At 38.5% G+C, this 26,419-nt stretch overlaps 2 protein-coding genes across 3 annotated transcripts; one reads left to right on the top strand and one right to left on the bottom strand.

The window, feature by feature from the left end:
• The first annotated feature begins 189 nt into the window (after window positions 1-189).
• LOC116615522 (lactadherin) lies at window positions 190-15,294 on the top strand. 2 transcript variants are annotated; one of them, XM_032377190.2, is made up of 3 exons: window positions 190-421; window positions 13,648-13,982; window positions 14,462-15,294. In XM_032377190.2, exons 2-3 carry the CDS (start codon window positions 13,704-13,706, stop codon window positions 14,606-14,608), a joined length of 426 nt encoding a protein of 141 aa, XP_032233081.2. In that variant the 5' UTR covers window positions 190-421; window positions 13,648-13,703; the 3' UTR covers window positions 14,609-15,294. The 2 variants fall into 2 exon arrangements, with proteins under 2 accessions (XP_032233081.2, XP_032233079.2); XM_032377188.2 differs by lacking the exon at window positions 190-421 and having other exon boundaries at window positions 13,467-13,982.
• Window positions 15,295-17,496: 2,202 nt separating this feature from the next.
• Window positions 17,497-26,410, bottom strand: LOC5508402 (low-density lipoprotein receptor-related protein 8). The gene is made up of 10 exons (XM_048731640.1): window positions 26,231-26,410; window positions 24,535-24,816; window positions 23,934-23,972; window positions 23,359-23,579; window positions 22,351-22,577; window positions 21,388-21,779; window positions 19,630-19,758; window positions 18,759-19,556; window positions 17,992-18,274; window positions 17,497-17,746 (listed from the first exon to the last, which is right to left on the bottom strand). The coding sequence occupies exons 1-9, from the start codon at window positions 26,283-26,285 to the stop codon at window positions 17,994-17,996; spliced, it is 2,424 nt and encodes an 807-aa protein (XP_048587597.1). The 5' UTR covers window positions 26,286-26,410; the 3' UTR covers window positions 17,497-17,746; window positions 17,992-17,993.
• Window positions 26,411-26,419: the final 9 nt, after the last annotated feature.

The raw sequence follows: 26,419 nt of genomic DNA, 5'->3' as shown, positions 1-26,419 counted from the left end.
TGTTCCACAGATCCGGTTCTCGTCGCCAGATGTAATGTTTTCGGGACTAAAACATCACGAAGAAATAGACAGCTCGTTGAACACAACAACTGAACTCCATTTATTTCTGAACAACCCCCGACATGCCCACGAGGCATTCCAAATATGGTGTACAACACAGGGAGCCCATCCGAATATATTACAAAACTTATATTTTGTTCTCGAAGATTGGTAATCAGTTATGCCTGATATCACGTTTTATGTGCTGTGATTTAGAGTGATAGACATGGCAAACAATTGGAACCCTCAATAAGACACATTAAAATTTTATAGAATTGAAAAAAATAACCCATAAAAGTAGGCAACAATCCATTATGTACAGGATATAAGAAAACAGAGCTCACTAAGGAGTGAAGTTCCCTAGGTCGCATTCTGACTAAAGGTAAGTCAAGCTCTCTGTATTTTTTATCTCTATAATTATAAAGCAAATGTGTTTGTTGCGTTGAGAAATTAGACGATCGCAGAATAAGGGGATTTGGCAGTTTCTAACAAATGGAAGAGACGGCTTTTTTGGATGATAGTCTATACACACTAAACTTTCTTACCAATGATGAGGATGTAAGATTAAGAACGATTTGAATCTCGCCATACTAGAAATAAAGTCAAAATTACTTAAAAGTGAAAAAATGGGTTTGAAAACGTAGGATAAATAGAAAAGAATGTATGAAATAAATTTTGTTTCTGGGTCTTTACTTTTTATCTTTTATACACTCTTTTTCTCATTGAACCTTCCAAATACTTACAACTAATAATGCCTTATTATTGTTAGAGCCTCAAAGAAGTTTTACGAAGCGCGGAGTCCCGCTAAACCTTTTATCGTTATTTGTTATAACAAATTCTGGGTCTTGGGGCCAAAATGCTAATATCACCAATCAAATATCACCAATCAAATATCACCAATCTAATACCACCAATCAAATATCACCAATTAAATATCACCAATCAAATATCACCAATCAAGTATCACCAATCAAGTATCACCAATCAAATATCACCAATCAAATATCACCAATCAAATATCACCAATCAAATATCACCAATCAAATATCACCAATCAAATATCACCAATCAAATATCACCAATCAAATATCACCAATCAAATATCACCAATCAAGTATCACCAATCATTATCACCAATCAAGTATCACCAATCATTATCACCAATCAAATATCACCAATCAAATATCACCAATCAAATATCACCAATCAAATATCACCAATCAAATATCACCAATCAAATATCACCAATCAAATATCACCAATCAAATGTTTTACAATGCAGCTTATCATCATCTTGACATCCTGTTTAACTTGTGACATCATGTTTAACTTGTGACATCATGTTTAACTTGTGACATTATGTTTAACTTGTGACATCATGTTTAACTTGTGACATCATGTTTAACTTGTGACATTATGTTTAACTTCGGGAATATCGTTCTTAAAAGTAAATTATGGAATTATGATAGGCAACAGGAATCCAACAAATGATATGAAGGAATTACAAGGACTCAAGGGTTGTTAAATATGATTTATTTTAGCTTTGTTTGATGACAATTAAAACATAAAATATCTGTAATTTTTAGCTGTTGATTTGACAGAACCAATCAAAGTGCCTCTGTGGTCGCTGGTTGCGTTGCTATGCAAAATTAAAATAATTTGATTTGAACCTTTTGCATCCTTCTTTGCTAGGCTACACTTGCATGGCATCAGAGAAGATAATCTAATTTAATATTAAACTATAATAATCTATGATCGGCAGATGCTTACTGATATACTTTGCGTGTCCGCTATTTGGCTCATGTGTGTGACGTCATTACAAGCAGACTAAGTCTTCGTTTCTCGCGATAATCGCGAGTTTGAGTTTGCAAATTTCAATCTGGCTGAGAATCAGGCAATTCAAGCTCTGCATATAATTGCCACCGTTAACTCGCAAAACATTGTCGACTGCGCGTTAGATTGCCTTGAGACAGACTCATGTCAGTCTGTCAATCATAAAGATGGGTCATGTGACCTACTGGACACCACAAAGCATAACAACGAGTCTGCACTCCAATCCGCCAGCGGTGTTACTCATTTGTTTCTCAAGGTGAGCATGTGGAGACATAATGAAAACATTAACTACTAGATTAAACACAAAGAAGCTTGCAGCATTTAGGGTTGGGAATCATTGGTATTTAGTGCTTGGTTCTGTCTGACGCCCCTTCCTGTTAGAGCCAAGTCATTCGTTACTGTCAGACTGTTCTTGTTTCTATATTTAGTCATCTTCTGGTTCGTCTCATTGCTTGATGCTGTCAGACTGTTCTTGTTTCTATTTTTAGACATCTTCTGATTCGTCTTATTGTTTGATGAGTTACTGTCAGACTGTTCTTGTTTCTATATTTAGTCATCTTCTGATTCGTCTCATTGCTTGATGCTGTCAGACTGTTCTTGTTTCTATTTTTAGACATCTTCTGAGTCGTCTCATTGCTTGATGAGTTACTGTCAGACTGTTCTTGTTTCTATATTTAGTCATCTTCTGATTCGTCTCATTGCTTGATGCTGTCAGACTGTTCTTGTTTCTATTTTTAGACATCTTCTGATTAATCTCATTGCTTGATGAGTTACTGTCAGACTGTTCTTGTTTCTATATTTAGTCATCTTCTGATTCGTCTCATTGCTTGATGCTGTCAGACTGTTCTTGTTTCTATATTCAGTCATCTTCCGATTCGTCTCATTGCTTGATGCTGTCACACTGTTCTTCTTTCTATATTTAGTCATCTTCTGATTCGTCTCATTGCTTGATGCTGTCACACTGTTCGTTTCTATATTTAGTCATCTTCCGATTCGTCTCATTGCTTGATGCTGTCACACTGTTCTTCTTTCTATATTTAGTCATCTTCTGATTCGTCTCATTGCTTGATGCTGTCACACTGTTCGTTTCTATATTTAGTCATCTTCTGATTCGTCTCATTGCTTGATGAGTTACTGTCAGACTGTTCTTTTTTATATATTTTCTTTATTTCTATATATTTCTTATATATTTCTAAATATTATTATTTATATATTTCTATATTTAGTCATCTTCTGATTCGTCTCATTGCTTGATGCTGTCACACTTTCTTGTTTCTATATTTAGTCATGTTCTGATTCGTCTCATTGCTTGATGCTGTCAGACTGTTCTTGTTTCTATTTTTAGTCATCTTCTGATTCGTCTCATTGCTTGATGAGTTACTGTCAGACTGTTTTTGTTTCTATATTTAGTGATCTTCCGATTCGTCTCATTGCTTGATGCTGTCACACTGTTCTTGTTTCTATATTTAGTCATCTTCCGATTCGTCTCATTGCTTGATGAGTTACTGTCAGACTGTTCTTGTTTCTATATTTAGTCATCTTCCGATTCGTCTCATTGCTTGATGCTGTCAGACTGTTTTTGTTTCTATTTAGTCATCTTCTGATTCGTCTTATTGCTTGATGCTGTCAGACTGTTCTTGTTTCTATTTTTAGTCATGTTCTGATATGTCTCATTGCTTGATGAGTTACTGTCAGACTGTTCTTGTTTCTATATTTAGTCATCTTTCGATCCGTCTCATTGCTTGATGCTGTCAGACTGTTTTTGTTTCTACATTTAGTCATCTTCTGATTCGTCTCATTGCTTGATGCTGTCACACTGTTCTTGTTTCTATATTTAGTCATTTTCCGATTCGTCTCATTGCCTGATGCTGTCAGACTGTTCTTGTTTCTATTTTTAGTTATCTTCTGATTCGTCTCATTGCTTGATGCTGTCAGACTGTTCTTGTTTCTATTTTTAGTCATCTTCCGATTCGTCTCATTGCTTGATGCTGTCAGACTGTTCTTTTTTCTATTTTTAGTCATGTTCTAATTTGTCTAATTGCTTGATGAGTTACTGTCAGACTGTTTTTTTTTTCTATATTTATTCATCTTCTGATTCGTTTCATTGCTTGATGCTGTCAGACTGTTCTTTTTTCTATTTTTAGTCATGTTCTGATTCGTCTCATTGCTTGATGAGTTACTGTCAGGCTGTTCTTTTTTCTATATGTAGTCATCTTCTGATTAGTCTCATTGCTTGATGAGTTACTGTCAGACTGTTCTTGTTTCTATATTTAGTCATCTTCCGATTCGTCTCATTACTTGATGCTGTCACACTGTTCTTGTTTCTATATTTAGTCATCTTTCGATTTGTCTCATTGTTTGATGCTGTCAGACTGTTTTTTTTTCTATTTTTAGTCATGTTCTGATTTGTCTCATTGCTTAATGAGTTACTGTCAGACTGTTCTTGTTTCTATATTTAGTCATCTTTCGATCCGTCTCATTGCTTGATGCTGTCAGACTGTTTTTGTTTCTACATTTAGTCATCTTCTGATTCGTCTCATTGCTTGATGCTGTCACACTGTTCTTGTTTCTATATTTAGTCATTTTCCGATTCGTCTCATTGCCTGATGCTGTCAGACTGTTCTTGTTTCTATTTTTAGTTATCTTCTGATTCGTCTCATTGCTTGATGCTGTCAGACTGTTCTTGTTTCTATTTTTAGTCATCTTCCGATTCGTCTCATTGCTTGATGCTGTCAGACTGTTCTTTTTTCTATTTTTAGTCATCTTCTGATTCGTCTCATTGCTTGATGCCGTCAGACTGTTCTTGTTTCTATTTTTAGTCATGTTCTGATTTGTCTCATTGCTTGATGAGTTACTGTCAGACTGTTTTTTTTTCTATTTTTAGTCATGTTCTGATTTGTCTCATTGCTTGATGCTGTCACACTGTTCTTGTTTCTATATTTAGTCATCTTCTGATTCGTCTCATTGCTTGATGCTGTCAGACTGTTCTTGTTTCTATTTTTAGTCATGTTCTGATTTGTCTCATTGCTTGATGAGTTACCGTCAGACTGTTCTTTTTTCTATATTTAGTCATCTTCTGATTCGTCTCATTGCTTGATGAGTTACTGTCAGACTGTTCTTTTTTATATATTTTCTTTATTTCTATATATTTCTTATATATTTCTAAATATTATTATTTATATATTTCTATATTTAGTCATCTTCTGATTCGTCTCATTGCTTGATGCTGTCACACTGTTCTTGTTTCTATATTTAGTCATCTTCTGATTCGTCTCATTGCTTGATGCTGTCAGATTGTTCTTGTTTCTATTTTTACTCATGTTCTGATTTGTTTCATTGCTTGATGAGTTAGCGTCAGACTGTTCTTTTTTCTATATTTAGTCATCTTCTGATTCGTCTCATTGCTTGATGCTGTCAGACTGTTTTTGCTTCTATATTTAGTCATCTTCTGATTCGTCTCATTGCTTGATGCTGTCAAACTGTTTTTGTTTCTATTAAGTCATCTTCTGATTCGTCTCATTGCTTGATGCTGTCACACTGTTCTTGTTTCTATTTTTTTAGTTATCTTCTGATTCGTCTCATTGCTTGATGCTGTCACACTGTTTTTCTTTCTATTTAGTCATTTTTCTGATTCGTCTCATTGCTTGATGCTGTCACACTGTTCTTGTTTTTTATTTTTAGTCATGTTCTGATTCGTCTCATTGCTTGATGCTGTCAGACTGTTCTTGTTTCTATTTTTAGTCATCTTCTGATTCGTCTCATTGCTTGATGAGTTACTGTCAGACTGTTTTTGTTTCTATATTTAGTGATCTTCCGATTCGTCTTATTGCTTGATGCTGTCACACTGTTCTTGTTTCTATTTAGTCATCTTCTGATTCGTCTTATTGCTTGATGCTGTCAGACTGTTCTTGTTTCTATATGTAGTCATCTTCTGATTAGTCTCATTGCTTGATGAGTTACTGTCAGACTGTTCTTGTTTCTATATTTAGTCATCTTCCGATTCGTCTCATTACTTGATGCTGTCACACTGTTCTTGTTTCTATATTTAGTCATCTTTCGATTTGTCTCATTGTTTGATGCTGTCAGACTGTTTTTTTTTCTATTTTTAGTCATGTTCTGATTTGTCTCATTGCTTAATGAGTTACTGTCAGACTGTTCTTTTTTCTATATTTAGTCATCTTCTGATTCGTCTCATTGCTTGATGCCGTCAGACTGTTCTTGTTTCTATTTTTAGTCATGTTCTGATTTGTCTCATTGCTTGATGAGTTACTGTCAGACTGTTCTTTTTTCTATTTTTAGTCATGTTCTGATTTGTCTCATTGCTTGATGCTGTCACACTGTTCTTGTTTCTATATTTAGTCATCTTCTGATTCGTCTCATTGCTTGATGCTGTCAGACTGTTTTTGTTTCTATTTAGTCATCTTCTGATTCGTCTTATTGCTTGATGCTGTCAGACTGTTCTTGTTTCTATTTTTAGTCATGTTCTGATATGTCTCATTGCTTGATGAGTTACTGTCAGACTGTTCTTGTTTCTATATTTAGTCATCTTTCGATCCGTCTCATTGCTTGATGCTGTCAGACTGTTTTTGTTTCTACATTTAGTCATCTTCTGATTCGTCTCATTGCTTGATGCTGTCACACTGTTCTTGTTTCTATATTTAGTCATTTTCCGATTCGTCTCATTGCCTGATGCTGTCAGACTGTTCTTGTTTCTATTTTTAGTTATCTTCTGATTCGTCTCATTGCTTGATGCTGTCAGACTGTTCTTGTTTCTATTTTTAGTCATCTTCCGATTCGTCTCATTGCTTGATGCTGTCAGACTGTTCTTTTTTCTATTTTTAGTCATGTTCTAATTTGTCTAATTGCTTGATGAGTTACTGTCAGACTGTTTTTTTTTTCTATATTTATTCATCTTCTGATTCGTTTCATTGCTTGATGCTGTCAGACTGTTCTTTTTTCTATTTTTAGTCATGTTCTGATTCGTCTCATTGCTTGATGAGTTACTGTCAGGCTGTTCTTTTTTCTATATGTAGTCATCTTCTGATTAGTCTCATTGCTTGATGAGTTACTGTCAGACTGTTCTTGTTTCTATATTTAGTCATCTTCCGATTCGTCTCATTACTTGATGCTGTCACACTGTTCTTGTTTCTATATTTAGTCATCTTTCGATTTGTCTCATTGTTTGATGCTGTCAGACTGTTTTTTTTTCTATTTTTAGTCATGTTCTGATTTGTCTCATTGCTTAATGAGTTACTGTCAGACTGTTCTTTTTTCTATATTTAGTCATCTTCTGATTCGTCTCATTGCTTGATGCCGTCAGACTGTTCTTGTTTCTATTTTTAGTCATGTTCTGATTTGTCTCATTGCTTGATGAGTTACTGTCAGACTGTTTTTTTTTCTATTTTTAGTCATGTTCTGATTTGTCTCATTGCTTGATGCTGTCACACTGTTCTTGTTTCTATATTTAGTCATCTTCTGATTCGTCTCATTGCTTGATGCTGTCAGACTGTTCTTGTTTCTATTTTTAGTCATGTTCTGATTTGTCTCATTGCTTGATGAGTTACCGTCAGACTGTTCTTTTTTCTATATTTAGTCATCTTCTGATTCGTCTCATTGCTTGATGAGTTACTGTCAGACTGTTCTTTTTTATATATTTTCTTTATTTCTATATATTTCTTATATATTTCTAAATATTATTATTTATATATTTCTATATTTAGTCATCTTCTGATTCGTCTCATTGCTTGATGCTGTCACACTGTTCTTGTTTCTATATTTAGTCATCTTCTGATTCGTCTCATTGCTTGATGCTGTCAGATTGTTCTTGTTTCTATTTTTACTCATGTTCTGATTTGTTTCATTGCTTGATGAGTTAGCGTCAGACTGTTCTTTTTTCTATATTTAGTCATCTTCTGATTCGTCTCATTGCTTGATGCTGTCAGACTGTTTTTGCTTCTATATTTAGTCATCTTCTGATTCGTCTCATTGCTTGATGCTGTCAAACTGTTTTTGTTTCTATTAAGTCATCTTCTGATTCGTCTCATTGCTTGATGCTGTCACACTGTTCTTGTTTCTATTTTTTTAGTTATCTTCTGATTCGTCTCATTGCTTGATGCTGTCACACTGTTTTTCTTTCTATTTAGTCATTTTTCTGATTCGTCTCATTGCTTGATGCTGTCACACTGTTCTTGTTTTTTATTTTTAGTCATGTTCTGATTCGTCTCATTGCTTGATGCTGTCAGACTGTTCTTGTTTCTATTTTTAGTCATCTTCTGATTCGTCTCATTGCTTGATGAGTTACTGTCAGACTGTTTTTGTTTCTATATTTAGTGATCTTCCGATTCGTCTTATTGCTTGATGCTGTCACACTGTTCTTGTTTCTATTTAGTCATCTTCTGATTCGTCTTATTGCTTGATGCTGTCAGACTGTTCTTGTTTCTATATGTAGTCATCTTCTGATTAGTCTCATTGCTTGATGAGTTACTGTCAGACTGTTCTTGTTTCTATATTTAGTCATCTTCCGATTCGTCTCATTACTTGATGCTGTCACACTGTTCTTGTTTCTATATTTAGTCATCTTTCGATTTGTCTCATTGTTTGATGCTGTCAGACTGTTTTTTTTTCTATTTTTAGTCATGTTCTGATTTGTCTCATTGCTTAATGAGTTACTGTCAGACTGTTCTTTTTTCTATATTTAGTCATCTTCTGATTCGTCTCATTGCTTGATGCCGTCAGACTGTTCTTGTTTCTATTTTTAGTCATGTTCTGATTTGTCTCATTGCTTGATGAGTTACTGTCAGACTGTTCTTTTTTCTATTTTTAGTCATGTTCTGATTTGTCTCATTGCTTGATGCTGTCACACTGTTCTTGTTTCTATATTTAGTCATCTTCTGATTCGTCTCATTGCTTGATGCTGTCAGACTGTTCTTGTTTCTATTTTTAGTCATGTTCTGATTTGTCTCATTGCTTGATGAGTTACCGTCAGACTGTTCTTTTTTCTATATTTAGTCATCTTCTGATTCGTCTCATTGCTTGATGAGTTACTGTCAGACTGTTCTTTTTTATATATTTTCTTTATTTCTATATATTTCTTATATATTTCTAAATATTATTATTTATATATTTCTATATTTAGTCATCTTCTGATTCGTCTCATTGCTTGATGCTGTCACACTGTTCTTGTTTCTATATTTAGTCATCTTCTGATTCGTCTCATTGCTTGATGCTGTCAGATTGTTCTTGTTTCTATTTTTACTCATGTTCTGATTTGTTTCATTGCTTGATGAGTTAGCGTCAGACTGTTCTTTTTTCTATATTTAGTCATCTTCTGATTCGTCTCATTGCTTGATGCTGTCAGACTGTTTTTGCTTCTATATTTAGTCATCTTCTGATTCGTCTCATTGCTTGATGCTGTCAAACTGTTTTTGTTTCTATTAAGTCATCTTCTGATTCGTCTCATTGCTTGATGCTGTCACACTGTTCTTGTTTCTATTTTTTTAGTTATCTTCTGATTCGTCTCATTGCTTGATGCTGTCACACTGTTTTTCTTTCTATTTAGTCATTTTTCTGATTCGTCTCATTGCTTGATGCTGTCACACTGTTCTTGTTTTTTATTTTTAGTCATGTTCTGATTCGTCTCATTGCTTGATGCTGTCAGACTGTTCTTGTTTCTATTTTTAGTCATCTTCTGATTCGTCTCATTGCTTGATGAGTTACTGTCAGACTGTTTTTGTTTCTATATTTAGTGATCTTCCGATTCGTCTTATTGCTTGATGCTGTCACACTGTTCTTGTTTCTATATTTAGTCATCTTCCGATTCGTCTCATTGCTTGATGAGTTACTGTCAGACTGTTCTTGTTTCTATATTTAGTCATCTTCCGATTCGTCTCATTGCTTGATGCTGTCAGACTGTTTTTGTTTCTATTTAGTCATCTTCTGATTCGTCTTATTGCTTGATGCTGTCAGACTGTTCTTGTTTCTATTTTTAGTCATGTTCTGATATGTCTCATTGCTTGATGAGTTACTGTCAGACTGTTCTTGTTTCTATATTTAGTCATCTTTCGATCCGTCTCATTGCTTGATGCTGTCAGACTGTTTTTGTTTCTACATTTAGTCATCTTCTGATTCGTCTCATTGCTTGATGCTGTCACACTGTTCTTGTTTCTATATTTAGTCATCTTCCGATTCGTCTCATTGCTTGATGCTGTCAGACTGTTCTTGTTTCTATATTTAGTCATCTTCCGATTCGTCTCATTGCTCGATGCTGTCAGACTGTTCTTGTTTCTATTTTTAGTCATCTTCCGATTCGTCTCATTGTTTGATGCTGTCAGACTGTTCTTGTTTCTATTTTTAGTTATCTTCTGATTCGTCTCATTGCTTGATGCTGTCAGACTGTTCTTGTTTCTATTTTTAGTCATCTTCCGATTCGTCTCATTGCTTGATGCTGTCAGACTGTTCTTTTTTCTATTTTTAGTCATGTTCTGATTTGTCTCATTGCTTGATGAGTTACTGTCAGACTGTTTTTTTTTCTATATTTATTCATCTTCTGATTCGTTTCATTGCTTGATGCTGTCAGACTGTTCTTTTTTCTATTTTTAGTCATGTTCTGATTCGTCTCATTGCTTGATGAGTTACTGTCAGGCTGTTCTTTTTTCTATATGTAGTCATCTTCTGATTAGTCTCATTGCTTGATGAGTTACTGTCAGACTGTTCTTTTTTCTATATTGAGTCATCTTCTGTTCGTCTCATTGTTTGATGCTGTCAGACTGTTCTTTTTTTCTATTTTTAATCATGTTCTGATTTGTCTCATTGCTTGATGAGTTACTGTCAGACTGTTCTTTTTTCTATATTTATTCATCTTCTGATTCGTCTCATTGCTTGATGCTGTCAGACTGTTCTTTTTTCTATATTTAGTCATCTTCTGATCCGTCTCATTGCTTGATTCTGTCAGACTGTTCTTGTTTCTATTTTCAGTCCACTTGTGATTCGTCTCCTTGTCGTAACGAAGGAGTCTGCCACCCACTACACAACAATGGCTCACACCGCTGTGCATGCAGATTCGGTTACAACGGACAAAGCTGCGGTAGGTGTTGTAATGATGATGATGATGATGATGATGATGATGATGATGATGATGATGATGATGATGATGATGATGATGATGATGATGATGATGATGATGATGATGATGATGATGATGATGATGATGATGATGATGATGATGATGATGGTGGTGGTGGTGATGATGATGATGATGATGATGATGATGATGATGATGATGATGATAAAGAAATATGATGACTGATGACCATGTTGGTGATATCATACCTGGTGGTGGTAGGTAATATTATTGATGTTTATGATTGTTAGCTTATTAGTGGTGATGATTATCAGTGGTGATGATTATTAGTGGTAATGATTATTAGTGATGATGATTATTAGTGGTGATGATTATTAGTGATGATGATTATTAGTGGTGATGATTATTAGTGATGATGATTATTAGTGATGATGATTATTTGTGATGATGATTGTTAGTGGTGATGATTATTAGTGGTGATGATTATTAGTGATGATGATTATTAGTGATGATGATTATTAGTGATGATGATTATTAGTGGTAATGATTATTAGTGATGATGATTATTGGTGGTGATGATTATTAGTGATGATGATGATGATGATGATGATTAGTGATGATGATTATTAGTGGTGATGATTATTAGTGATGATGATTATTAGTGATGATGATTATTAGTGATGATGATTATTAGTGATGATGATTGTTAGTGATGATGATTGTTAGTGATGATGATTGTTAGTGATGATGATTATTAGTGATGATGATTATTAGTGGTGATGATTATTGGTGGTGATGATTATTAGTGATGATGATGATGATGATGATGATTAGTGATGATGATTATTAGTGATGATGATTATTAGTGATGATGATTATTAGTGGTGATGATTATTAGTGGTGATGATTATTAGTGATGATGATTATTAGTGATGATGATTGTTAGTGATGATGATTGTTAGTGATGATGATTGTTAGTGATGATGATTATTAGTGATGATGATTATTAGTGGTGATGATTATTGGTGGTGATGATTATTAGTGATGATGATAATGATGATGATGATTAGTGATGATGATTATTAGTGATGATGATTATTAGTGATGATGATTATTAGTGATGATGATTATTAGTGATGATGATTATTAGTGGTGATGATTATTAGTGATGATGATTATTAGTGATGATGATTATTGGTGGTGATGATTGTTAGTGGTGATGATTATTAGTGATGATGATTATTAGTGATGATGATTATTGGTGGTGATGATTGTTAGTGGTGATAATTATTGGTGGTGATGATTGTTAGTGGTGATGATTATTGGTGGTGATGATTATTAGTGATGATGATTATTAGTGGTAATGATTATTAGTGATGATGATTATTAGTGGTGATGATGATGATGATGATGATTGTTAGTGGTGATGATTATTGGTGGTGATGATTGTTAAGGTGATGATTATTGGTGGTGATGATTATTAGTGATGATGATTATTAGTGGTGATGATCATTAGTGGTGATGATTATTAGTGGTAATGATTATTAGTGATGATGATTATTAGTGGTGATGATTATTAGTGGTGATGATTATTAGTGGTAATGATTATTAGTGGTGATGATTATTAGTGATGATGAGTATTAGTGATGATGATTATTGGTGGTGATGATTGTTAGTGGTGATGATTATTAGTGATGATGATTATTAGTGATGATGATTATTGGTGGTGATGATTGTTAGTGGTGATGATTATTGGTGGTGATGATTGTTAGTGGTGATGATTATTGGTGGTGATGATCATTAGTGATGATGATTATTAGTGGTAATGATTATTAGTGATGATGATTATTAGTGGTGATGATGATGATGATGATGGTTGTTAGTGGTGATGATTATTGGTGGTGATGATTGTTAGTGGTGATGATTATTGGTGGTGATGATTATTAGTGATGATGATTATTAGTGGTGATGATTATTAGTGGTGATGATTATTAGTGGTAATGATTATTAGTGATGATGATTATTAGTGGTGATGATTATTAGTGGTGATGATTATTAGTGGTAATGATTATTAGTGGTGATGATTATTAGTGATGATGATTATTAGTGATGATGATTATTAGTGATGATGATTGTTAGTGGTGATGATTATTGGTGGTGATGATTATTAGTGATGATGATTATTAGTGGTGATGATTATTAGTGGTGATGATTATTAGTGGTAATGATTATTAGTGATGATGATTATTAGTGGTGATGATTATTAGTGGTGATGATTATTAGTGGTAATGATTATTAGTGGTGATGATTATTAGTGATGATGATTATTAGTGATGATGATTATTAGTGATGATGATTATTAGTGATGATGATTATTAGTGGTGGTGATTATTAGTGGTGAAGATTATTAGTGATGATGATTATTAGTGGTGGTGATTATTAGTGATGATGGTTATTAGTGATGATGATTATTAGTGGTAATGATTATTAGTGATGATGATGATGATGATGATGATGATGATGATGGTGATGATTGTTAGTGGTCATTATTACTGCTGTACTATATGTGGTGTTTTGTTCGCGCATGCGCATGCAATTAAGACTGAACCGTCTTTCCAGCGAATCAGCACGTCGAGCGCAAAGAGAGCCAGGCTAGTGTTAGAAACTTGCACTTTTACCCCATCTTATGCCAACAGAGGCCTGCTCTGGACCGGCACTTGGGATTGAGAACGGTCGGATTGAAGCTGCTCAGATGTCCCAGTCTTCCTATGCGGAAGATAACCCTATCTACGGCCCAGACCGCGCGCGGCTCAATATTCCCTCGACTCCCTATGGCGCTCAGCTCAAGGCTAGTGACAGTGATGGGGGCTGGTTCAAGATCGATCTTCTCAACACTCACGTGATCACAGCGTTTGCGATGCAGGGATACGGCTCAACTGGTTCCGCGGCGCGTGTCACATCGTTCCTTATTTCCTCGTCCAATGATGATGCCGCATGGTTGTCTGTAGCTCATACACATGGTTCTCCCAAGGTAAACTTTCCGAAAAATCAAGTTGGAGTGCTGGTTATGATGCTTTTTAGGATTATAATTTTGATAGTGATTAAACAGCGCAATCTGTATAACCGTGAACCCACAAAAAATGTTTTTCATTGTCTTATTCTTTGACGAATCACGGAGTGAGAAATCAGAGGCTGTGACTTGCTGATACATGCTCCAAGCTGATTGTTTGAAAATCTTGTTTTTGACTGGTTGAAAAACCTCCCATAAATATTTCACCATTTACGGTTTTAAGGCTAGTTCCCTATTATCGCAGGCCATCACTTATATGAAAACTCACTCTGCGAACAAGTGCGATGAAGTGCGATTGTGTGAGATCGCATGCGAACATATGAAAACCACTTCGGTCAATATAGCTGCGATCAAGTGCGATAATATGGAAACCAGCCTTGACTTGTCTGGCTTTAATATGAGGGCGAGAAAAAGTATAAATAGTTTAAAATTTATCACAGATTTTCCCTGGCAACACCGACAACACCGGGATTTTGAAGACTACCTTCTCTCCGCCTGTGATTGGTCGGTACTTCAAGATCACCACAAAGACCTGTTCTGTTTACTGCTCCTTCCGATTGGAAATCTACTGCTGTGTCAAGATTTAAAGAGCCCTGCTCAGCCACACATTTAATATTGATTTTATTAAAAACTGAAAGGCAAATGGTCATTTAGGGTTATACTACATTTACCAGATATTGAAAACACCAAAGTAGTTTCCCAAATTCTGCAGGTGAACAAAATATATCGTTTTTAACATTTGGAAAATGGGGGCCGACAGCTTTTTTCTTTGCAAAAAGTTCCTGAGCAGCTCACTAAGAACGACAGAGAAGCACTTTTTGAATGGGTGCTAATTCCATATTTCACGCCCTAGTGTTGGCGTTCAGAAAGGGGCGATATTTGGTTATGAACACCGATACGGGAGCATTTGCCATTTGTTTGCGGTGCATTTTCCGTGACTAGAGAAGCAGACACATTGAAATATTGTCAAAGGTAAAGGTTTTAAGTGGGATCTAATTCCACACTTCGAGCTAAGGTTCCTCTGTTTTTTGTTGTTGTTCTTGTTGGATAATACAGATCACCCCAACTTATTTAGATTACACAAAGCAGCATTGATTATTCGATAGCTATTTCAACAATAGGGTAAAAACTTGGTCACGGGGATTGGAGTTCAAAACTGATAAATCACTCTACTGCATTGAATATTACATAAGCATGCATTGAATATTGCTTAAAGCATGCATTGAATATTACCTAAGTATGCAATGAATATTAAAGATAATTTCTATCTGAATAACTGAGGGTTTTTTTCTGTTTTCGATACCATTATCAATCAATTCCAGGCCCGTAAAAAGGCTGTTTAAAGCGGGTAATCGTGCCAGGGCACCTAGGGTGAGGTGGGAGGTATAAGAGGAGGATAGTGTTTGTGGTGTGGGTAGAGGTATAAGAGAGGGATAGTGTTTGTGGTGTGGGTAGAGGTATGAGAGGAGGATAGTGTTTGTGGTGTTGGTAGAGGTATAAGAGGGGGATAGTGTTTGTGGTGTGGGTAGAGGTATAAGAGGAGGATAGGGTTTGTGGTGTGGGTAGAGGTATAAGAGAGGGATAGTGTTAGTGGTGTGGGTAGACGTATAAGAGAAGGATAGTGTTTGTGGTGTGGGTAGAGGTATAAGGGGGGGATAGTGTTTGTGGTGTGGGTAGAGGTATAAGAGGAGGATAGTGTTTGTTGTGTGGGTAGAGGTATAAGAGGAGGATAGTGTTTGTGCTGTGGGCAGAGGTATAAGAGGAGGGTAGTGTTTGTGGTGTGGATAGAGGTATAAGAGGAGGATAGTGTTTGTGGTGTGGGTAGAGGTATAGGAGAGGGATAGTGTTTGTGGTGTGGGTAGAGGTATAAGAGAGGGATAGTGTTTGTGGTGTGGGTAGAGGTATAAGAGAGGGATAGTGTTTGTGGTGTGGGTAGAGGTATAAGAGAGGGATAGTGTTTGTGGTGTGGGTAGAGGTATAAGAGAAGGATAGTGTTTGTGGTGTGGGTAGAGGTATAAGAGGAGGATAGTGTTAGTGGTGTGGGTAGAGGTATAAGAGAAGGATAGTGTTTGTGGTGTGGGTAGAGGTATAAGAGGGGGATAGTGTTTGTGGTGTGGGTAGAGGAATAAGAGGGGGATAGTCTTTGTGGTGTGGGTAGAGGTATAAGAGGAGGATAGTGTTTGTGGTGTGGGCAGAGGTATAAGAGGAGGATAGTGTTTGTGGTGTGGGCAGAGGTATAAGAGGAGGGTAGTGTTTGTGGTGTGGGCAGAGGTATAAGAGGAGGATAGTGTTTGTGGTGTGGGTAGAGGTATAAGAGGGGGATAGTGTTTGGGGTGTGGGTAGAGGTATAAGAGAGGGATAGTGTTAGTGGTGTGGGTAGAGGTATAAGAGAAGGATAGTGTTTGTGGTGTGGGTAGAGGTATAAGAGAGGGATAGTGTTAGTGGTGTGGGTAGAGGTATAAGAGAGGGATAGTGTTAGTGGTGTGGGCACCACTATTGGATCTTTTTCTAACTTTCCCTTGTAGTCCGCTCCCCATATTTCGCTTCCATAAAGTAGGATTGGTTGTATCAAGGTGTCAAAAAGGCGGAGAGTTAGTTTGATATCTTGTCTGAAGTGCTCTCCCATTTCTTTTCTTAACTTGAACATCGCTTTTAATGCTACTTTTTTGTGCTCCTCCTTAGCCAAATTAAAATTTCCATAAGGGCAAAAATGGAGTCCAAGGTACTTATAACTTTTGACATTTTCTATTTTATAAGTTCCGTAAAAGATTCTGTAATTATTCATAGTTTTCCCGGTGTTATTAAAAATCATTACTTTTGTTTTATCTAGATTGATGGATAGTTCGGATGCTTTGCAATATTCTTCGAGGCTGTTCAGATATTCTTGCAGGCCCTTTGCTGATTTTGATAGGATAACTAAGTCGTCGGCATAGAGAATGCAACTTAATGGCACACCGTTTAGGTCAATATCATTTCGGTATTTTTCATTTAGTTTTTCTGGGAGGTCGCTCAAGTAAAAATTAAACAACGTTGGCGAAATCATACAGCCTTGTTTCACGCCTGCGTAGCATCGAAAGGATTCAGTTATGGAGCTTCCAATTTTTACGGAAGACTTGTCATTTGGGGGATATGGGGGGAGGGGTTTGTAGAGGACATATGGGGGAGGGGTTAGTTGAGGGGATATGGGGGGAGGGGTTTGTAGAGGAGATATGGGGGAGGGGTTAGTTGAGGAGATGGAAGTGGTAGTCGTGTAGGTATTGGGGAGAGGTTGGGCAAAGAACCGTGGCAGGGGCTAGCCTAGGTAGGGGAGAAGGGGTTGCGCTTCCTCTAAGTCTACCCGTGGCTACACAGCAGGTATAAAGATGCCCTCTTTCACCAAAAACAAAAAACCCGTCCCTCCTTGTGAGATGGGAACGTCTAACATCCGGGGAATCTAAGATTTCACGTGATTTACTGCGAATTTGTTAATTATTCGTTTTATCTTCCTGATAGACTTATCAGATGTAATAATTTATTGATCTTCTTTCTATCAGTACAGAGTGTAAAAGATAAAACGTCTTTCAGGCACCAGTCCACTTGTATCAGAATAAGAAATTTATATACTTGTACATGTAGTTGTATGTAGTTATCCATTTCTATCGAAAGTAATGCCTTATTAGCTAAGGGCCTTTAGGGCTGTGATGTATTGTACAGATCTCCTGGTAAAGGCCTTGAAGGTCCCGCAACTACAAAATCAAGAAGAAATCTTACTGTGTATACAAATCTTTTTATGACAAGAATTAATACGAACAGCAAACAGACACACAGACATCGAAACTGACCACGGAAGGACAGATAGACAAACAGAAACAGATAAACAGAGACAGACAGAAAAAAACACAGAAAAAGCAAACAGAGACAAACAGAAAAAAACACAGAAACAGACAGAAAAGGCACAGAAACAAACAGACAGAAAGACAGGCAGACTTACCCCTACACACATGAATATCTGACTTCGATGTACTTAAAAGTCCCCGGACATGGATCTCCATACACTTCATTCTTCGCGTACAAACGACACGAGCGTCTACTGTGACATGCGCAGTGAATGACATCCCTAGCGTACGCAGATTGGCAGTGCGTTGTGCGCATGGCATAGTGTGGGCAAATCCGCTGGTCAAAGGTGCGACCGTAGTTGGCTGAGATAATGGACAGTCGTTTTCCCTGATCACACGACAATGTCGCACTGCTATGCTCACACAAATGGAATGTACCTGTGAATACAAACAGTACATTGTAACCGAGGCCTGACAAAGCAGTGCAGTACAGGCGCAGTGTCAGGAATTCTCAAAGCACCCCAAATAAGCCCCCCCTCTCCGTGGTTAGACGTTGGGTAGTAGCTGAATCCATCTACACCGTCCTTATGGAACTGTCGAAATGGGTATATAAACGGTATGACGAGGTAACAAAGCACCCCTTTCTTGATTGAATCTTATATTGCGCAACATAAATGTAATAAAGGGTATCAACTGAGTTTCTTATTCTGATTCTCTTCTTTCTTAAAGTGCCCTTGTCAGCCACACCTTTGCTGTTGTTTTCATCTAATGTTTGAGGTACATAAAGGTTTAAAATTAACCGTGATGTGTCGTGGTGATGTTTCAGCGACTATAAAGAGTTGAGGCAAGGAGAGTCAGCATTAAAACGATTTTTTGCACACAGCCCTGTTTAAACACCAGAACTGCAGAAAAATATGCCCACCTGGAAAGGCTGGTGTAGGAGACTCGGTCGACATTGTAGTGGAAGGAGACTCGGTCGACATTGTAGTGGAAGGAGACTCGGTCGACATTCTGGTGGAGGGAGACCCGGTCGATATTTTAGTGGAGGAAGACTCGGTCGACATTGTGGTGGTGGGAGACTCGGTCGACATTCTGCTGAAGGGAGACTCGGTCGACATTGTAGTGGAGGGAGACTCGGTCGACATTGTTGAAGAGGGAGACTCCGACGATATTGTGGTGGAGGGAGACTCTGTCGACATTGTGGTAGTGGGAGACTCGGTCGACATTGTAGTGGTGGGAGACTCGGTCGACATTCTGGTGGAAGGAGACCCGGTCGACATTGTAGTGAAGGGAGACTCGGTCGACATTCTGGTGGAGGGAGACCCGGTCGATATTTTAGTGGAGGAAGACTCGGTCGACATTGTGGTGGAGGGAGACTCGGTCGACATTGTGGTGGAGGGAGACTCGGTAGACATTGTGGTGGAGGGAGACTCGGTCGACATTGTGGTGGAGGGAGACTCGGTAGACATTGTGGTGGAGGGAGACTCGGTGGACATTGTGGTGGAGGGAGACTCGGTCGACATTGTGGTGGAGGGAGACTCGGCAGACATTGTGGTGGAGGGAGACTCGGTGGACATCGTGGTAGATGGAGCCTGAGTCTTGGCAGTTGTAGGAGTTTGGGACTGAGTTTTAGTAGATGCTGCAGCTTTTGTTGTTGTTTGTGTTGGTGAGCTCGTAGTGGTCGCGATTGTAGTTTTTCTTGGATTCACGGATGGAGCAACTAAAGGACAATAACGCTTCAAAAATAAATATACAAATAAAGGTAGTTGTATTCCAATTTTCTTGGATCCTACCTGAGTTGCAGTTTTTCTGGTCAGCAGATATCGAGTCCCCATCTGGACATGCGCAGATGTATTTGGCGTCACCATTCGGTAAGCATAAATGACTGCAGCCGCCATTGTTGTCGCCACAGGGAGAGGCCACTTCACATAAAAAGGTATGTCAGGCAAATGTGAGAAAGTACAGCGCTTAAAGCTCAAACCCTGTAACAGTACAGCCCGTAAAGCTCAAACCCTGTTACAATACAGACCGTAAAGCTCAAACCCTGTTACAATACAGCCCGTAAAGCTCAAACCCTGTAACAATACAGCCCGTAAAGCTCAAGCCCTGTTACAATACAGCCCGTAAAGCTCAAACCCTGTTACAATACAGCCCGTAAAGCTCAAACCCTGTTACAATACAGCCTGTCAAGCTCAAACCCTGTTACAATACAGCGCTTAAAGCAAGAACTCTGCAAAAATAGAGCCCGTAAAGCCCAAACACTGTAACAATACAAACCGTAAAGCCCAAACCCTGTAACAGTACAGCCCGTAAAGCTCAAACCCTGTTACAATACAGCCCGTAAAGCCCAAACCCTGTTACAATACAGCCCGTAAAGCTCAAACCCTGTAACAATACAAACCGTAAAGCTCATACCCTGTAACAATACAAACCGTAAAGCCCAAACCCTGTAACAGTACAGCCCGTAAAGCCCAAACCCTGTAACAGTACAGCCCGTAAAGCTCAAACCCTGTAACAATACAAACCGTAAAGCCCAAACCCTGTAACTATACAGCCCGTAAAGCTCAAACCCTGTAACAATACAGCCCGTAAAGCTCAAACCCTGTAACAATACAGCGTTCACAACTGGATTTGAAGCACGCGTTCCGGGATGATCTTTGACTAATTTTAGGGTCAAAATTTGATTGAAACAATATTACTAATAAAACTCAATACATTTCTGAGTAGACTCTTGATTTAACGCACTTTGAATGAATAAAAAGTTCAGCTAGGAAATCAAAGCTTTATTCCGAACTGAGAATTTCCTAGTGAAATAAAATGGTTTCTTCCTTTCCCGGCTCCTTCTTTCGTTTTTGATATATATTTTTCATACGCAACCCACCTATGGGTTATTTAAAATACCCAAACGCTCGTGTTCTTTTGAAAATTTGGCAGTGTGGAATACCTGTTTTTGCCGGATAACCAATATATGAAATATAGATATTTTCTTAAATAGGAGGCCAAAAGTCCGGACAGAAGTCACGGCATCATTTTTAATATATACGTCTGTGTCCAGTTCTGCTTTTCTTTCCTGGTACAGTAATTTGGCATGTCCAAGCATCGTGAGCCTGCGTTATTTGACCCTGATTGCAGGCCCGCCACAATGTAAACATTTTCCAAGGCGGCGAGGCCCTGAAAAGTTTTAAAATCCCGAAGGCAGACAACTTTATTGACAAGAAATGGGGATAGCTTAGTCCCTACCAGGATGACCGAACTAAAGGAGTATGCCTTTGTAATAAAGACTATTGAAAAAGTTAGATAAAGTTAGCCAAGCGAAAACAACGGTTTTGATTGCCGCAAACTTGTGATTGTGCGTGTTTTGATTCACACTAGCATTTCTGTTTCACGCTCGTTAGCTGGTGAAGCTCCTGTCAATCACAGCATGTTTCCTGTATCTTTATTGGCGTGCTTCTTTAAACTACCATGGTCGCCACGGGGCGGTTCACGTCGCACTAAAATACTTCACTGTTGTGAGCGTCACATGGACTAGAATCTCACCAATATCAACTCACCAATTGGCTGCCTCGATAAGTGTAACACAGCGATCCCGGTCGCCCAGTTATCCTTTAAAGTAACCAGTGTACTAAGCTTGACCCCAGTCCTCATGTCCACGCGCTCGACGGTATTAATCCCCAGGTCACTCCAGATAAGCATATGCCCATATATGGCCATATCGAAAGGGTGTACCCCGTTCTTGTACAGCACTCGCCGATTTCCCCCGTCATAGTCAATAGACTCGATGTAATCTAGGATAGGGTCGCACCAGTACAGACGGTTGGAGGCGTAGTCATTGACCAGCCCCTCTGGGCGTTTCAGGGCCGTGGTAACGAGGCTGATGCGGTCACGACCGGCTAGGGTGGCGCGTTCAATCTTTGGTGTCCCCTTGTCTGTCCAGAACATAAGGCTGGGGACACAACAGAACATAAGGCTGGGGACACAACAGAACATAAGGCTGGGGACACAACAGAACATAAGGCTGGGGACACAACAGAACACAAGGCTGGGGACACAACAGAACACAAGGCAGGGGACATAACAGAACATAAGGCTGGGGACACAACAGAACATAAGGCTGGGGACACAACATTTACAAGGCTGGGGACACAACATTTACATGGAATTATCAGGGGCAGACCATTTGACGGTTCGATGAAAAAAAGCTCTAAGAAAAATCGAGCAAGCGATATTTGGATTAAGGCAGAACACTAAACAATAACAACAATGATATTATTCTTAAAAGTTCTAACCAATAACAACAATATACCTTGTCAAGCTCATCAGCAAAATCATATCATCATCATCATCATCACCAGTATCACCTAGCCATCATCATCATCACCTCATTATTGTAATTAGCATCATCATCAACAACAACGCTATATCGCCCTTTTTAATTCGTTTCTCTCCGAGAATATATAATCATAATATGTAAGTGTTTTTGTAAAGAGTCACTGAAAGCAAACCCTTACACTTACCCTGTTCGTGGGTCTACCACAATGCCTTTCGGGCCGACAAGGTTGTCTTTTATCAAAGTCTTCCTAAAACTTCCATCAAGCTTCGCGACCTCTATCGCCTTTTTGTCTCTATTTGTCCAGTAGAGGAGGCCTGTGGCCCAGTCCACAGCGACCCCATCGTGTTGGGCTTGCACGTCAGAGACCACCGTAACAACCTCACCAGTAATGAGATTACCTCTTTTGATCACCTGAAAAAGAGCAGATGGGAAAATACAGAATAGGCTGCCAAATAAATGATTAGATAAAAACAAATACGTAGCTTCGATAATCGCATCGTGAATAAGTTTGTAAAGTCATTGTAGATTTAACAAATTACCCCTAGTCTCAGTGGTATGAACTCTTATTCATCAAAATATTTGGCATCATCACCACCATCATCACCAAAATTTTGTGGAATCACGACAATACAAACAACTAAAAAAGAGGATTTCGGAGATGACGAGGTACGTCGTCTGATTTACCATTGCTAACCCTCAATCAGAAAGCGAGATTACGCGCAAGTGCTGTAAAAATGGTGTTGAACGGGATAAATTTCGCATGCAAGGATCGTCACCCCATCAGGGAGCTGCTTATCGGCTCCATTGCTCTTTGCTCGCCTTACCCTGAATTATTAAAGAGCTCTACTCAGCCATCTTTGTTATTATTTTTATTTTACAAGTTGGAACACAAATTATGAAAAGAAACCTCAAGGAAGCGTAAAAACAAAGTTTTGTATTTCGCTTACCAAAAAATTATTGCAGCTAGCTATCCAAAATTGACCGATGGAGATGGATACTTTCCCAGCCTTGGAATTTTTCTAGGATGACAAAACGGCGGCTGACAAACAGCCTTGTCTTGCCTTGCCTTTCACTGAGCTATCGCCCCACTTCTCTCCCCAGTACTTCTCCGTTTTTTTTTTAAGTACTTATTTACGTGACCAGTGAAAGTGTGTTTTGTGACAGAGAACAAATTGTGCATAAAGAGAGTCACCTTGTCTCCGACGTCACTCCAGAAAACCAGCATTTTCTCCACGTGCACGTCGAGCGCGCGGATTTTCTTCTGACCTTGAAACCCCACAACGGGGCCACGGCGTGACAGGCCTATTGCGTGACGCGCCGTGATCCCGGATGGTGTGAGCAGCTCAAGACCCCGGATGTCAGTGTCGGTGCTGTAGATTAGACATGGTGGACGACAGGGGAACGCTAATTCGGCTGTTGACAAATCCAAATAAGGGATAAAATGGCAAGGGAGGCACTGCCTTACTTGAAATAAGTGGATGAGAGAGGTTTGGGTACTACCTTACTTGAAATGAGTGGATGACAGGGGCTTGGGTACTACCTTGAAATGAGTGAATGAGAGGGGCTTGGGTACTACCTTACTTGAAATGAGTGGATTAGAGGGGCTTGGGTACTACCTTACTTGAAATGAGTGGATGAGAGGGGCTTGGGTACTACCTTACTTGAAATGAGTGGGTGAGAGGGGCTTGTGTACTACCTTACTACCTCGCAGACTCACACAAGTGTTGGGCCGCCGAGGGGAGAGGGGAGGGAAAAGGTTTTTGTTACCTCTTTTGAAGGATTGCGAATTTTCAGTTGTGACCTCCTCTAGGAAATAAAAGAAAGTCATCACAGCTGTGATGTCAACTAGTATCAAAAGGCAATTATCATTAGAGTGTGATGTGAAATATCCACAATTCTTATCAAGATCTTGTTAAAACTTCCGGTATACTATCGGGGCTTCCTGTGTCAAAATTTGTGATGATATACATAACGAGCTTCTCTAAGCTTCCTAAATGATAAAAAAACATAGATGAGTTTATGAATGCTTTGTTTAATCCATTTGCAAGATTTGATCTTTATCCACGGTAAGGTCAGTGTAATAACCCATCAGAAGATCTGAAAACTTGACAGCAATAGACTGTTGCGGACGGATCAAAAGCTGTTGTTTTTGTTTTAGGTTTTTTGTCGTGTTTTAGGATTTGCCGCCGGCGAATCAACGCATTTGATTGACAGAAGACAGTCTTGCTGTTTATACGTCAAGGCTTAATCTGGGACGGCTTTGTTGTATGCAGATAGATAGATAAATCGTTTAATGAGAAAATATCACCTATCAAGTATACAAACAAACTATATTAAATTACAATTCAAATGACAGTAAGAAACATACCATATTTGAAATTGCAGTAGAGCCCATAGCAACAATGGATACTGCATTCAACCGACTTGTCAGTCCCTTCCACGTTACATGCTGCAACAGAACTTGCGTTACACCTGTCACGCGTAGTGCAAGTTTTGAAGTATGCCGTTACATCACGGTTATCTGACGTCACTCGGACTGAGGCTGTCACGCATACGTCGGAATCCACAGGGCACCCGCGCCTCATTTGCTTGCGTTCGCAGTCATCCCATGATACAGAACTTGTACAGCTATAGCACCTACTCCGCGACTCTGCAAATTTGAATCTATCAATCAGTAGCAGTCGTTTTCCTAGATGATCTTAAAGAGCCTGGGGCGAATAGAGTTGACCGAGCGAGCAAAACGCGATTCTGCATTTTCGCATTTTAACCAAAACCATGCTCGGAACTCAATTATATCAGATAACTAATATAACTCTTAAGGATTAAGATAACTCTTCAGGGGCAAACATTTGTCACGCAATGCTCTAGCGCGTAAGATGACTTTTCAGGGGCAAGAATTTGTCACGCAATTCACTAGCGCGTAAGATAACTCTTCAGGGGAAAACATTTGTCACGTAATGCACTAGCGCGTAACAAGCATTTGTCACGCAATGCAGTAGGGCGTAAGATAACTCTTGAGGGGCAATCATTTGTCACGCAATTTACTAGCGCGAAAAAAATTACTTTTTAAGGACAAGCATCTGTCACGCAATACATTAGCTCGTGAGATGACTTATTTAGGGGCATGCATCTGTCACGCAATACACTAGCGCATAATATGATTATTTAGACGCAAGCATCTGTCACGCAATACATTAGCTCGTGAGATGACTAATTTAGGGGCACGCATCTGTCACGCAATACACTAGCGCATAATATGACTATTTAGACGCAAGCATCTGTCACGCAATACACTACAGTGTGAAGGGCCATACACCTGTCACGCAATACACTAGCTCGTAAGATGACTATAAAATGCCACCTATATCTGTCACGCAATGAAATAGCGGGTAAGATGTTTAGGGGCACGCATTCCCCATGATTTATATTTCATTCTCCTGGATTGGGCTTCATCGACAGTATGCATACTGGAAATTCACGAAATATAAAGAAACTCTATTACCAGCACCTTTTAAGGGGCTGAAATATCGCGTATAAGAACTATTTAGTATAGTATCCAATCGCCGTTCGCCACTCTCTGGCAGACGGTGAAAACGTGTAGGTATGTAGGTACTAGTAGGAAGCTGGATATTTTAGCCCTTACATGCTCCAGACACACAGGGTGACCACAAAGCGCGGGAAATTCTACTTATCTGCTTATACCATAACGAGCCAGCACGATCGCTCTGAATGGCTGGTTAGGGTTTTATCTAATCTCCCTATATGCCTATCGTATAATAAATAGTTCCAACGGGGAGCTTAACGTAACGGAAAGCCGAGGAAAATGTCGTTCAGTCAATGTCATTCAAAAGATCTTCGATCTTTATGACAAACGACTTTAAATTGCTCCTGCCCTAAATATTTTAAAGAAATCCCTAATTATGCTGAACTAAACTAGTTAACCAAAAAGAGGAATTTTGCAATATTAGTAATGTTATCATTCAGAGAATTGTATTATTAGTTAACTACATAGAGGAATTTTGCAATATTAGTAATGTCATCGTTCAGAGAATTTTACTATTTACCTGCTGGGGTGATCATCCACGCAAATCCAATCAAAAGCAAGGCAGAATTCTTCATTCTTTCTAGTGAGGGAGCTTGGCCGCTTCTTACAGGACGAAAAGGGAAAATTAGGTATTTCAGCGCGTTTTGGCCTGTGCTATTTACGTATTATCTTGTGTTTATGTTCCTGTTGAGACAGTGAAATTTGAGGA

This window comes from Nematostella vectensis, chromosome 8, assembly GCF_932526225.1.
Source record: "Nematostella vectensis chromosome 8, jaNemVect1.1, whole genome shotgun sequence".
In the NCBI taxonomy this organism is placed as follows: domain Eukaryota; kingdom Metazoa; phylum Cnidaria; class Anthozoa; order Actiniaria; family Edwardsiidae; genus Nematostella; species Nematostella vectensis.
Note: the sequence above shows the minus strand (reverse complement) of the source record. Positions and strands in the feature narration are given on the sequence as shown.